Source organism: Tachypleus tridentatus, chromosome 7 (genome assembly GCF_004210375.1).
Source record: "Tachypleus tridentatus isolate NWPU-2018 chromosome 7, ASM421037v1, whole genome shotgun sequence".
NCBI classification, from domain to species: Eukaryota; Metazoa; Arthropoda; class Merostomata; order Xiphosura; family Limulidae; genus Tachypleus; species Tachypleus tridentatus.
This window is the reverse complement of record NC_134831.1, coordinates 63,162,606-63,177,614: the sequence shown is the minus strand read 5'-3', so window position 1 is coordinate 63,177,614 and position 15,009 is coordinate 63,162,606. Positions and strand designations below refer to the sequence as shown.

General features: G+C 33.1%; 2 protein-coding genes across 13 annotated transcripts in view; both read right to left on the bottom strand.

Moving 5' to 3' along the window:
* Window positions 1-2,383, bottom strand: part of LOC143255821 (serine/threonine-protein phosphatase 2B catalytic subunit 2-like) — a 146,588-nt gene extending 144,205 nt beyond the window's left edge. For all 4 annotated transcript variants that reach the window (XM_076512113.1, XM_076512115.1, XM_076512114.1 and 1 more), the window contains exon 1: window positions 2,180-2,383. In XM_076512113.1, coding sequence (XP_076368228.1) covers window positions 2,180-2,228 — 49 coding nt within the window. In that variant the 5' untranslated portion in view covers window positions 2,229-2,383. The remainder of the gene's footprint in view (window positions 1-2,179) is intronic.
* Window positions 2,384-11,043: 8,660 nt separating this feature from the next.
* The window catches only part of LOC143255820 (PDZ and LIM domain protein 1-like), a 91,978-nt gene continuing 88,012 nt past the window's right edge, over window positions 11,044-15,009 (bottom strand). For all 9 annotated transcript variants that reach the window (XM_076512103.1, XM_076512106.1, XM_076512107.1 and 6 more), the window contains one exon: window positions 11,044-13,924. In XM_076512103.1, the coding sequence (XP_076368218.1) occupies window positions 13,844-13,924 (81 nt within the window). In that variant the 3' untranslated portion in view covers window positions 11,044-13,843. The remainder of the gene's footprint in view (window positions 13,925-15,009) is intronic.

Sequence of the window (15,009 nt, the reverse complement as noted above, 5' to 3'; positions counted from 1 at the left end):
CACACATATATGTATATATTTATTATATCAAGAGACTAAAACTCTCTCTTAAGAAGTACCCTACATCTATGTATCACATCTTTTCTGAGTATCAGCCAATTTTTGACAAACAAATAACATCTCTTCGTCTTTACTTGGTCTAAAAAAAGAGCAGTATTAAAAGCATGTATATACAAATTATCCAGTAATAATTCATGTGTAGGAGTTATATGTTTTATACATATAAAAATAACTTGCAAAATCCAGCTGGTAACAAGACAATATTCAATCCACTGAAGTCATCAGTCAAACAAAACCTACATCTGTCAAAACAGTAATGTAGCAATATTATTTAATTAATATTATACTGAAGATAAAGACAAATACCTTTTGTATAAACACTTCATTGGTGTTAATTTTAAACGAGCTCTGTAATAGAGCTATGTTTTGTAAACACTTAAAATTCTCATTTCATCAACAAAATGTTCACTAATTTTATGGCTACAGACAGAAAAAAAATATGTCTTCAACATATTTGTACACTTGTATAATGTAAAGGTACTAGGTGTATTTCACCCTTAGTCTCTTTCATATTGTACAATGTTATAATGTACAATGTCTTTATTAAATCACCCTATATTTGACACAATCATCAAGACAACACGTTTCAACCCCAGCACATGAGCCCCATGGTCCTTCTATATGCACACTGCTGTAATAAAATATTATTAGTAAATATTTCTGTTGTAAAAAAAACAAAAACATAATATATCTCACCTTATGCAGATACACAAATCAGTTAATAAAACCACAAAGTACTAATCCACAAAAAGCTTATTGGTAAATAACCACTGGTTCAGACAGTTTTTTTCTTTTTCTAAAAACTTTACATTCTGTTATTATAAACCTTCATAACCCTTGCAAAATAATTTATCATAGGTTTTATTCAATACTTAAATTTCATCTGTTACAGTACACGACATTTCACATTTTCCTAAATACTGACTGCAACCAGAACACTACAGGTATCAATTAACAGTTACTCTCTCCCTAACACACTACCTTCTTCTCCCCCATTGAAAAGAAGTGTATATACACACATACACTAATACATTGTATATGCATATACACAACACAGCAGTGGAAGCTCACATCTTACAAGTTTAACAAGAGAACTGATGATTTCCTGATAAATAAAAGGGTTTAGTGTTTGCTTTTCTTAGGGTATGCAAGGGCAATCTTGAAATACTAAATGGTTTCTTTGGTCCATATGTTACAATGAGGATTAAGCCTCATGCATGTGTGTGTATATACACATATACGTATCAAAATTAATCATAATACAATTTAAAAACGAAGCAGACAAACCTTGAATTTGGAACCTATAATAATACTATAACTTAAAGTCCAACTTCTGCTTTCCTGAATCTCTGTGCTCAATTTATAATTATTCTTATTAATTAAATAAGCTTAATTTTTCTTGTAATAAAATTTTTGACTATATTTAAATTAATCAACAGATTTATTAAGTTCATTAAACATAACTATTTATTTTTACACTTGAAAATAACACTTAGTCAGTAGTTACATCTTACAATTTACAGTCACACGAGACACAAATCCTGTGGAAAGGGCATTTTTAAATTTAATCACATGTAAGCAAAACACGCATAATTATTGCACCAGAATGATCGACGTTTTTTTTGTAAAAGTATAACAAATGTGCTTCAAAGTTTTATAACAATAAGACCCAGTTAAATTTTGCTCAACAAGATTTATTTATGAACTTTGTAACAGAAACACGGTAACACAATAGTTGTAACTTCACCGCTTTAGGTAACCTTAGTTAAGCCTATCACCGACAGGTTTCTGCCGGTAAAATAAGCCCACACCCAGCGAGCTTTAACAAGAGATACATCAACAAGACAAGCATTAGGTTCGTGAAAGATACCCCTCGTAGGCTACACAAGTTTAGACTTGACACAGTTTGGAAGCGACCTTACACGCATTGCATACACTACCTACTTCAATAAGAATTGTACTTAAATACATTTTAATTGTAATAATCCCTCCATGCCCCATCAAAATGGCGGAGTAGTTTAACATCTTGCTTAAGTTGCTATGCAGTATTGCTACCATTGAATTTCCAGAAAATGTGTTAAGTCGTTCTAGTTTCTATTATTCATTCAGACAGACTTACTTTTGACGACTCTTTCTGTAGTCGATAATTTGGTGTTGTTCGCAGACATTTTTAAAGTCTCTGATATCTCACTTTACAACAGACATAAACAGATGAAATTACTGAAAACCTACTTCACGACGTATATAATACAATATCACGAGCACCACAAATGGCGTAAACAACAAATTTCTGTTTGCATCCTGCATTGCGCATAAATTTACGCGCATACAACCTCAATCCGTGTGCTCGGAAAAGGAAACATTTGATTGGACAATATTAATCGATGTCATCCTCCTAGGGATTACACTCTAAAAGTTAGGTTACAAATATTAATATAACCTTTTATTAACACTGAAGACTAGCGAAGCATTGGGCAACCAATAGGACTAATACTGAATATTAAAATCACGCTAGACTGCAGATGGTTCTTTCTGTTGTATATTACTGGCATTTAAGCATTACGAAGTATGATGAAGAAAAATATCTGCAGTCTGGCGCGATTTTCATCAGGAACATCCGGCTTGATAATAAAAGCTTTTTTAAATTTTGTTACAATCAGTTGTTATTATTACAATTATAGTTTTGTTTTTCATTAACGTATGTTCAAGTTTTAAGAAAAATAACATTTGGCTTAAATTAGGTCAACTCTTCGAATCGTAATAAAACGTTTCAAATCTCAAGGACTATTACGCCCTCTCGTAGTTGAAATGAAAAACCACTAATCTCTCTGTTTCGTGGTTGTTTCTTCCTATGCTGCTTATTAAAATAAAATAATAATAATAAGATTTGATATTACTTACAGGTTAGTACTTTAGAAATGTAGCAGTTTGTCAGAAGTGTAATGTAAATATTTAGCTGCGTTACGTTATATGAATTCATATTAACTGTAATCGCAAATTTAACTTATATTGTCAATTGTATATTTTAATACATCACTTGTTTGCTTTTGCACTCACGCAAGATCAATTACACTAGGTTTCGTATTTTAGTTTGTAGTCAGGATATTTGCATCGAACTTAGTTGTGCCTTTTTTTCTGACGCAAAGCTTACACAATAAACTATCTGCGTTCTGTTCACCGCGGAGAACTGAATCTTAGATTTTAGCATTGTAAGTCCAAAAATTTACCTCTGATCCATCAGGGAACCAAAATTGGTTGGGCGTTTTCAATTGAGACACAAGATTAAAGATCGGAATTTCAGAACCAGTGGGTCTTGTTCAAATTCGTGCAACATCGCAAAATATTGGTTTAGTTTGTTTTGAATTTTGTGCAAAGCTACATCAGGGCTATCTGCACTAGCCGGCCCTAATTCAGCAGTGTAATACTAGAGGGAAGGCAGCTACTCATCATCACCCACCGCCAACTCTCGGAGTACTCTTTTACTAACGAATAGTGAAATTGACCTTCACTTTATAACGCCCCCACGGCTGAAAGGGAGAGCATGTTTGGTGTGACGGGGATTCGAACTCGCGACCCTCGGACCTTGGCATGAGTCCACGCGAAAATGCATGCAAAGTTGCGGTTTCACATTTTGCGTTTTGTAGTTTTTATGGAGTCAAAGGGAAGCAACTTTTCATGCCCTAAGATAACCTTTCCTTAATCATGAATTTACATAACTTCCGTCTATGAGACAGGTATTCCAGCTAGTGTAAAAATATTTTACGAGTTTTGGATGATATTTATTTGTATATTTATATATCTAATCAAATTAACTACTGAGTTAGTTGTTCTCAGTGTAGCTGGAAAATTATATGTGCTAGTGTAATGATGAACAATAAAACCACAAAAAGTGACAAATAACAACATATTTAATGAATGTTCGAAACACATACATTCCATATTCAACAACTTCCTACAGTAAACACAAGACCACAATTACAAATAACAACTTGAGTATTGAATATAAGTTCATGTACTAGGATAAACGTTTGTAAGTGCAATGTTAGGACTGAAACGAGAGAAAATTTTAAAAACCAGCAAGTGAACTTGGATATAGACCCACAATAAATGCATTAGTAAATGTATTTATACATATAATGATGAAATAATTTAAACAAGCTCAACTCAATAAAATTTAGAGTATTTTTAAGCTAGGGAAATTTATATTCTTTAAACAGGAGTTCTATGTTTATGCGGCTGCTAAAACTTTAAAAATCGTTGAAGAAGTTCTCGTTGTTTGTTTTGTTTTCTTGAATTTCGCGCAAAGCTATTCGAGGACTATCTGTGCTAGCCGTCCCTAATTTAGCAGTGTAAGACTAGAGGGAAGGCAGCTAGTCATCACCACCCACCGCCAACTCTTGGGCTATTCTTTTACCAACGAATAGTGGGATTGACTGTCACATTATTTCGCACCCAAGGCTGAAAGGACGAGCATGTTTGGTGCGACGGCAATTCGACCTCGCGACTCTCAGATTACGAGTCTAACGTTTTAATCCCCCTGGCCATGCCGAGTCAAGAAGTTTTCTGTCCAATAATTTGAATGTGTGCGAATAAGGAAAGACCCAGTGGTGATTATAAATTACCTGTTCTGTAATAAATACCCATGTGTTTTTGAAAACATACAGTTTAAATAGCTCTTGGTTTTACCAACGTAGGTAGCTTTAAAGCTACCGTACGTCCACAAGTAAATGACTTATAAACAAAAAGGGGTTAAAATACAGTCCTCAACATGAACGAAATATCTTGCCCAATATGCTGGTTTAAAGACACTCGGTATAAATTTATATGGTGTAATTATGTAACAGTTTAATGTGTTGATTTTTTTAAGAATCAAGCATTATTTACCAAAACAAGAATACTCTCGTTGGAACAGCGACAAGTCTACTGATTTACAATTTTAAAATTTGAAGGGGGTGATTATACTTGGTGGATACAGCAGATAGCGCGATGATATTTTGCCACAAAACATCCATATGCATACCTAAGTAAGTAAGACATAAGTACAGAAAACACTTATTTACGTTTTGCTTTCTTATTTATGTCTGGTAATTTGTTTGACATTATCTTCGTCTCATGTTGTCTAAGGACTTCCCTCAGGGGTTCAGTGTAAAGGATTCAAAAGTGAGCGGTACATATCATTTTAATCCGAAAAATAAACATGCAAGTGGTCGTTAAACTGATACCTTTAAGAATCACGGGACTACACCAATAAACATTCTATGCTTGTTTTAGAACAGGTTTTTGAAAACATGATATTTCTAAGTATGCTTTGGGTGTTTAGCTTTAGATTTTCATACATGTAATACATTTTACAAGATTTGATTCGTATATTCATAATAAGTCCTCAGTTTTTAATTAAGAAAATGGAGAATAAATGCTAATAGCTTTATATTGACAAGCTTCTAGAAGATTCTTTAGTCCTATATAATTTCACGTGTTTTAAAATTAATGTACTTCTTCAACATCCATATGCACATGCTCTACATAAAGCTGCATTTCTTGCTTTACGATATTGTTAAGTAACAACACCTCTTTTACAGGGGCTTGCAACGACACCTGCAAAATTGTTTTTAAATAAGATGGCACATAAAAAGAAAGAATTGCACACAGAAATTTCTGATTTGATCATTTTTAGAATTTGTTTTTCATGTTTCAGAGAAAAGCTCTCGCTCTGAATTGCTTGGTTTATCGAGTTTCTCCTATTCAATAAAAAATAAATTTTCGATAATCCAAATGGCTGCTGCTAGTTGTTCTGTATACTCTTTTAAACTTGGTTGGCGTTTTGTACTTGATAACTTTAGCCAATAACTCTTTGATATTGACCAAAGAGTAAAAATAGGTCTTGCGCCAAAATCACCCGTGGCTTTTCCAAGAAGTATTACCATATTTTACATTGAAATTATTGTACACAATATAAATTACCAGTAATAAAGCCCTTGATCTATATGCTTATTAAGTGAAATATAATAATATTATGGTTAAAACCATGACCAAGTACGCTTATCTTTCTTGTGTTAAATTATTTACAGTGTTATCCATCTATAATCATATATTAAAGGTGTTTTGCCAAACTGATGCTTGAAAGTACGAAAGTATTTTAATTTTTCTAAATATTTTTGAATGTTGTTTCTTAGAATATCTTAAATAAACTTTCATAATTAACTATATGCGTATACTATCATATGAACAGATATGAATGTTGTTTCTTAGAATATCTTAAATAAACCGTTTATAATTAACTATATGCGTATACTATCATATCAACAGAATTTCGTTCAAAGTTACTCCTTTGTTATTCTTAAAAGCAATTAAATTATATCTATAGCATTCTGACCTTTGAATTTTCTTTTTCTATAAAACCTTTATTTTGTATACTAAATTGTTAGAAAATGGTTTTAAATAGTCCTCAAATTCAAGCGACGTATTGGGCATCACCAGGTAATGTTTATAAAATTCCTAACAGCTCTTATTATTGTTGTTATTCTTATATATATACACTTGTGTGTTTCTCATGTGTGTCTGTATGTGTATGTTTTAAGGTATTAAAACTTTAGTTTGTGGTCTAACTCCCCCATCACTTATTACTTTTTATCATATTGTGTTGTGTGCTGTTCTCTATAATGCTTTAATTAATACTTTAATTAAAAAACAAAGAGGCTATGAAAACGTCCAGGCATTTTTTCTGGAACATACAAATAGATAAGGCTCAGCATGTTTTGATGAAGATTAACTGAAGTAAGCAGTTCGTTATAAACATTTAACAACTTGTGAAATACTGCTAATAAGTTTTAATTGTTAAGTGGCGTGTCGTTTTACATAGCCCTTCTCCAGACTGCAGGATAATTTAATAAATTCAAATATAAAGATTGTTAGAAATTTAAAAAAGATGTCGCGAAATTCGGTACAACTATCCACTGGATGTTAAAAAAAATTATAACGTTCAATTTTTATTTTTTGAAAAAAAAATAACAAAAAAGAATAAATCCAAACATTAGACTTTATCGAGACTTTTACATCTTTTAGAAACTTGAACAACAAAACTATGCCAGAGAAACTGCAGGCTGAAACAATATGGCAGCCCAAATTTCTTTCGTGGTGAACCAAATATAAAAAAAAACATTTGTGTTTTAGAGTTAAAATTAAACTTTAATACTCTCGGATAAGATCTTGCTATAAACATACGTTTCCAGTTTTAATACCTTACTATAAACATACGTTTTCAATCTTAATACCTTACAGGCATGACATTAACATTTCTTCTCTCACTTTTTTTTTTGTAAGCAGAACGTTAAAATTTAACGTCCATGTTTGAATTTACTTGGTGCGCAACATTGTGAATGACAAAAGTGCATAACGTTTGAATAAATAAATGATACTATTGAAGTCCATTCGAAAAATTAGTTTCAGTATAAGAAGTTTGGAAAGTTTAGTTCCTGGTGTGTGACTCAATGGCTCACTGTTGGTCATATCATGTTTTGTAGAAAGCAAACTGGATGATGAATTCTGAGACAGGACAAATGTATTGGCAGGAATGAAGTTAACTGTTGTCTGTTTACATACTTAATCTCGAAAGCTACTAAACTGTCTGTCCGGCGTCTCATTTCCCATTTACTAATGGATACCTTTCTGCTCTGAGATACAATACCTCTACAAAGAAGAAAGCAAATTATTATAACAACACCGAAAAAAGAAAAAACAAACAAACCCAATAATAACAACATCGAAGAATGTGAACACCTATAACAGCATTAAACAAGAAAGCAAATATATATTTGGGCAGCCAGCAGTCCTTTTTTACGTTTTTCTTCACGAATTTACTACAGCATTGATATTTTGATTAAGACTTAGATAAAAGTTTTCAGACGGTTTGACTGAGTAATGAATACATTTATTAAAAAAGTACGATGACTAATAATGACAACAAAAATTTATATTCATTAGAGCTGCCATGGGAGAATTGAAAAGAATGAAGACGAATGGAATTATTGTGATTTACTTCTATCTGCTCTTTGACAATGATGTGCTGAAACAATTTTGCTGCCTTATCACGCCGTTATAGCTCATGTCGCCACGTCTGGTAATGCACTTTGTGATGACAGTAAATACTGACAATAATCTTGCAAAATGGTTTTCATTTAAAAAGGCTCCGTCGTAATATTTTCATTTTCAAAGCACGTCATTCTTTCCTGGTGCTTTCCATAACCTATCTAGTGTACCAGTGGCCATTTTAGCAGATTAATCACATATAAAACTGTAATTACAGCGTTTAGGGGCTTGGCAAATATATTTTCATATGGAATAACATAAATCCCCATTTCGTTATCCAGTTGCTTGAGCTGTTTGTTGATTGACCGCATATATCATGGAAGCAGCTTGTATACATGTAATGTTTCGGAACTTTTCCATTGGGAAATTCTTCTTATTTATATTGTGAGCTGTTGCTTGGGATACGTGAAGAACTTGACCTTTGTGTTCGTGAATTATCACGCCTGTTATAAGATGCTGTACTTTGATTTCCACGGCTGGAGAACGACTTGTTGTAGTTATCTTTCTTAATGGCCCTGTTGCCCAAAGTTGATTTATATATTTTTGTATTTCAATACCATTAAATAGATATCAACGTCTTGGAAATTCTAAATTGTCGAACTGAACACATTGTTATGATTTGGGTATAGAAATTTTTATCTGTGAAACTAGGTTATAACGTATTTTTCCCAAAAAGGGATTACACTACCCATGTAACACCAATATTTTGATAGCTCAGCGGTAAGTCTTAAGAAATATTATGCTAAAATTCGGGTGGCGATGTCCGCAGTGGGAAAGAACATATAGTTCACTTTGTTTCTTTGTGCTTAAAAAACAAAGAATGTTAAAATGTAGTTTTGGTATAGTCTGTTCCACCTCATATCGGTAATGCTAGTTACATGACTTGCGTATTCAAAATATTTTAATATAACGAGCTTAACATTCTGTATTTTTCATGAGACTGTCTGAGCCATTTTTCTACGTATTATTTATGCAGCCGCTTAAAACGGGTTTTAAAATAATAAGCTGTTTCTGAAACACTTACACTGACTTAACTTCTTCTCATTTCGATACTGTTCTTTTACACTCATTTTAATTGGTAATGCGAAAGATTTTAGGAGTTTTATTGCCCTTATTCAGAAAATGAAATAAGTGTACTTGTTTGTTTGTTTTAAATTTCGCGCAAAGCTACTCGAGGGCTATCTGCGTTAGCCGTCCCTAATTTAGTGGTCATCACCACCCACCGCCAACTCTTGGGCTATTCTTTCACCAACGAATAGAGGGATTGACCGCACATTATAACGCCCCCACGGCTGAAAGGGCGAGCATGTTTGGCGAGAGCGAGATTCGAACCCGCGACCCTCAGATTAGGAGTCGAACGCCTCAACACGCTGGCCATGCCGGGCCAAGTGTACTTGTACTAACACAGAATTAATTTGCTCATCGTGAACCATCAATAAAATATTTAATTTCAGAACAAATAGATGACTCACTGTTGTTTCTAGGTTTCTAAAACGTTTGTACATAAATCATTATTTGTGAAAACTATTTCTAATACTGTAAGTTATATTATTATTTGTATATTAAAATATATTTGTGTTAAGAAAGAAAATTGTTTGTATCGATCTTATTGATAAATGTCATAAATTTGATACACATTGACATTTAATTATTTCCTAAATTAAAGTGATAATTTAACTCTGTTCTGCCTATTTGAAATTGTAATACGTAACACCATACACTGGAGGCTTGTCCGAGAGAAATTATAATACATACCAGGAGTAAGTTGGTTTGTTTTGAATTTCGCGCAAAGGTACACGAGAACTATCTGCGCCTACCGTCTCTAATTCAGCAATGTAAGACTAAGGGGAAGGCAGCTAGTCACCAACACCCACCGCCAACTTTTGGGCTACTCTTTTACCAACGAATAGTGGGATTCACCGTCACGTTATAACGTCCCCACAGATGAAAGGGTGAGCATATTTAATGTGATGGGGATTCGAATCCGCGACTCTCGGATTACGAATCGAGTGCCTTAACCACTTGGACATGCCGGGCCAATTGTCTTTAGTAAATTATAAACAAGGAGACAACACGATTAAAATTACTTTGAGATAGTTTAGTTTTGTGTGAAAACAAGATGTTCTTGAATATTATTCCTCTTATAGATAATTTACACACGTTTATGAAGATGATAAAATTCTTGAATGTCTATAGAATAACTTCTCTTTTATGCTTCTTTACGAAAAAAAAAAGTATTTTGCTTGTGATAAAAATGTTAATTTTCTTGTCGACATGTTTCTTTAGTACTAGAATTTTCATTGTAAATTACTGAGATTTATGTTCATTTTTCTTAAATAATTTCAGTTATAAATATCTATATTTTTGAAAGTTAACGCCAAGTCCCTACTCAATGTCATAATTTTTTATTTTGAACCTGGAGAATATCTTATGCCCTCGTGAGCTAAATAACTACGTCAGAGGCTCCCAAGCTTCAGTTATCGTATTTCAAAATTTTGAACTACCGACCTTGGAGAAGACAGTTAGTCAATAGCAATCGTCGCCTCAGAGGCTGGTACAACTCTTTGAACTTAAATCGGCTTACAGTAGACAATGTTGAGTATGTTTAGAAGCATAACGTCTCGAACCACGGATCCTACGAACCGTGGCCGGACAGACTAAAGTCCATGCCACATCAGTCTTATTTCGAACAAAGATTTATAAAGCTTGCAGAAATTAGCTAAAAACTTCAAAAATGTTTATTTCGAAGTAAGTATGGTTTCTTTTATAAGAATATAAATATTTCATTGCATATTTTATTTCATATACTAATTCTAACTTAACTCGAGATTTCTTTGCCAATAATATGAGTGACTCAAACTGTAAGTGAAAAGCAATACTATGGGAATATACAATGACTTCAAGTAAACATCTTTATTTTAAGTTTTCCACCCAAAAGAAATTACATAACACGCATCAAGAACGCGATGCCACAGCAATAACATTTATGTTTCACTTCCACCTCTTATTGAACAGATAAGTTTTAAATAGCAACCTTTAAAAATAGTGTTTTCCAATGGAGTCTTTCAACACATATGAACAAACCAGTATTATTTTCGGTTGTTAGGTTTCTATGAAATATTGGCGCATATACTAAACCTCTAAGGCACAAGTAAGCTTATATTATACACGAAACCATACAACATTATAGACGCTGTAATCTTCTGACATTTTCAGACTTTGCACAGATGCTGCTAAGTTTTATCTGTTGACATGCTTCAACTAAGGACTTTAAGGGCAAAATGTAAAAATAGTAAATTTTACTCAAAATAAAAATGAAAACGCACTGATTGCATTTTAAAAGAAGCCGAAACCCTCACACAGATTTAAAATCACAGTCAACAAACAATAGTTATACTTGACCTATGCAATTCATGTTATAAATAGAAAGAGGCAAACAGTCAAAGAATGACACTTGTGTTTCGGAAAGAGTAACAATATAATAAAAAATATTTTAAAACAAAGAACAAATAATTAAAGAAACGCAGCCTTCTGTTAAACCTAATTTGATACATTTGTAATCGCAAGAGTTTTTTTATGTATTGTTAGTGTTAGTTTCTATTTTAATGCTGTTTGTATTTTTACGATAAGTTTAAATAACAAGTCGAGTCTTAATAATATAAATAAATAACCTTGTAACATCTTTGTTACAATTCAATACAACGTTTCGCGGAAGCGTTCCACCAAAACACATATCGTAACTGACATCACAAATGGTTTAAATAATTAATGCTTATCGAACTTGTTTCTATATAGTTTTCATTGATTTTGTTTGTTTGTTTGTTTTTGGAATTTCGCACAAAGCTACACAAGGGCTATCTGTGCTAGCCGACCCTAATTTAGCAGTGTAAGACTAGAGGGAAGGCAGCTAGTCATCACCACCCACCGCCAACTCTTGGGCTACTCTTTTACCAACAAATAGTGGGATTGATCGTCACATTATAACGCCCCCACGGCTGAAAGGGCGAGCATGTTTGGCGCGACCGGGATGCGAACCCGCGACCCTCAGATTACGAGTCGCACGCCTTAACACGGAATAAAAAATTATTGATCACAACTGTAGTGAAAGAAAATCATTACATACTCTGAACTAAAATCACTTCTACTGAGCAACGATTATCAGTCTAGTTACATTTTCAATGGACACGCAAAAAACCAGAATCGCACCTCCAACATGGAAAACACAGATAAACAAGGGTTTAAAACTTTTCAAAGACAACTCAGAAAAGACTACTTTTACGACATCTCTAACTAACGAAAATATCCCCAAGAAAATAAGATCTATAATCAAGAAATTTGACCTGCCGATTTAAGTTGTTGAACAGCCAGGTCCAACCCTAAAAAGCCAATTTTCAAAATTTAAGTACTCTATTCTACAATGTAACAAAGCCGTCTTACAAAAACGTATTTACAATCTAAAGATGGGTGACTTGTCTCCAATGTTGTTTACCACATTGCATGTAACACCTAACATCATTCATACGTATATTGTGGAAAACCGGAAGAACCCTACAGACAAGGATTGAAGAACATATTGACTCTCTTTATAAACAATATGAAAAAAGCGCAGTTGGAGATAATTTGACAAAATATTGACAAATAACACCTACAATGGAACCACCAAAACCATCAAGTACAGAGACATAACATTAAAGACGATCTTCCCATCGAACAACTAAGACCACAGGTGAACAGGATCAAAAGCTTTCGCCTATTAATATAATTATTTCATTTTTTAACCTTATCCTTTGTTATTTCAACCCATAACTTGGACAGAACTTTTGTTTCATACAGGAAACAATGCAAGCCTTTCAACAATATTTGTTTTTTGAATTTCGCACAAAGCTACACAAGGGCTATCTGTGCTAGCCGTCCCTAATTTAGCAGTGTAAGACTAGAGGGAAGGCAGCCAGTCATCACCACCCACCGCCAACTCTTGGGCTACTCTTTTACTAACGAATAATGGGATTGATCGAACATTATAACGCCCCCACTGCTGAAAGGGCGAGCATGTTTGGTGCGACTGGCTTTCAACAATAACCTGTACTAACTGTATCTCAAACGAACGCTGTGGAAATGCGTGCTGTAGATTCGATTAAAATTTGTTATTTAAACCATTCGTACTTTAGTGCAACGCTCACGAAGGAGATAAAAGTGGAAAAAGTGTAATATCAATTTAAGGAAAATTGACCAATTTAGTATTATAAAGGCACTTCTTTCTAGCATTAAGTTGTCTTTTATACATCAACACGCACTAAAGAAATTAAATGAAATTATAAGAGCTTAATCAAAATATTTCGCAAAACTGTAACACCGCAGTAACGCTTTAAAATTCCATATATTATATACGTACAAATATTTAAGTGCTTTGAATCATTAGAATAAGATACATCATTCGATCAACATCAACTGCCATAAATTTACGAGTTTGAATAATAACAAAATATTTTGATTGTGCCTTAAAAACAAATTTTCAATGATTATTCTACGCTGCTTATACATGTAAAGAATAGCACACACACAAAAATTGTCAAAAACAATAAAAAGAAAACATTTTGGCAAATAATCAACGCGTTATTTGTATCAGGTATTGTTTTAAATTAATCACACTTCATTCTGCTTTGAACATTTATTTATGCAGTAACGTTATCGTTGGCAGTTATCGAACATGTGCCTTGCAATAAGGGCGTCCATCACGGCTAGTGTAGAAAGTTTGGCCTTCGAGGTTTTTATGGCACGCCTGAAACAAACATAAATTGCACAGTAACGTTAAAGTCGTCGTGGTGTAGATTGATCAATAAATACACAAGTAAATATATAAACAATTATTTTAGAATAAAAATTAGCGACAATGGCTTAATGATTTAGAACAAGCACATCGTAAAAGAGATTATATCGAAATCTAAATATTATTCTAAGGAAGCCAATTAGAGCAACATGCTGAGATGGTGTTATCAAATATTCAATCAGGAATCAAGAAATTGCGTTAAGAAATTCAATATTTAAAAAAAAACTCGTAAAAAATTTAGATGAAAACAGGAAGAAGTCCAGATATTTTTTAAAGTTCTCTAACCATTTGTCAGATACCACTGTTCAGCTGAATAATGTTTCATTCTGCCTGCCTGGTATTAAAGCTCGTTTTAGGTAGTTTATATTTAATAAGAGGTAAAAATACCTTTCTCAGGCAGTACAAATACCTTTCTCAGGCAGTACAAATACCTGAATAACAATTCATTCTGCCTGTTTGATATAATTTTGGTAGTTGACCTTTTACCCGAGGTCAATATTCAGATACCATTATCTAAATAATTTTCCATTCTTCCCGCTCACATCGTATTGTTTATTTAGGTAGATAATCCTTTACTTAAAACAAAGATACCATTATCTCAATAAAGTTTCATACTTCTTTCTTTGATTCTTATCGAATTATCGTATACTTTTAAAATTCTCAAAGAGACAATTGTGCTTCAAAAACAATTTTTCTAGTCACTTATTTCAAAATATCATTTATCTTTTATAAATGAATTTTTCCGTGGGTATAAATAAGTATATCATAAATTAGACAGTTCTTGTAATGTATTAGCAGGTTTTAGACTTCGAACCTGAATATCAGAAATTTGATCATACTGTATTTGAAGAAAAAAATAACAACCTTACTTCTGAGTGTAATCATATTCATACCCAAGTGTGATAATGATCATTTATTAATGGCTGGGCGTACGCAGTTCTGTTCAAGCCAAAAAACTTGAAAATTATATGGCGAAAGACTCAACACTAATATGGTCAGGGCTGTAAATTGTGATAATTCTAAACGCACAGATGTTG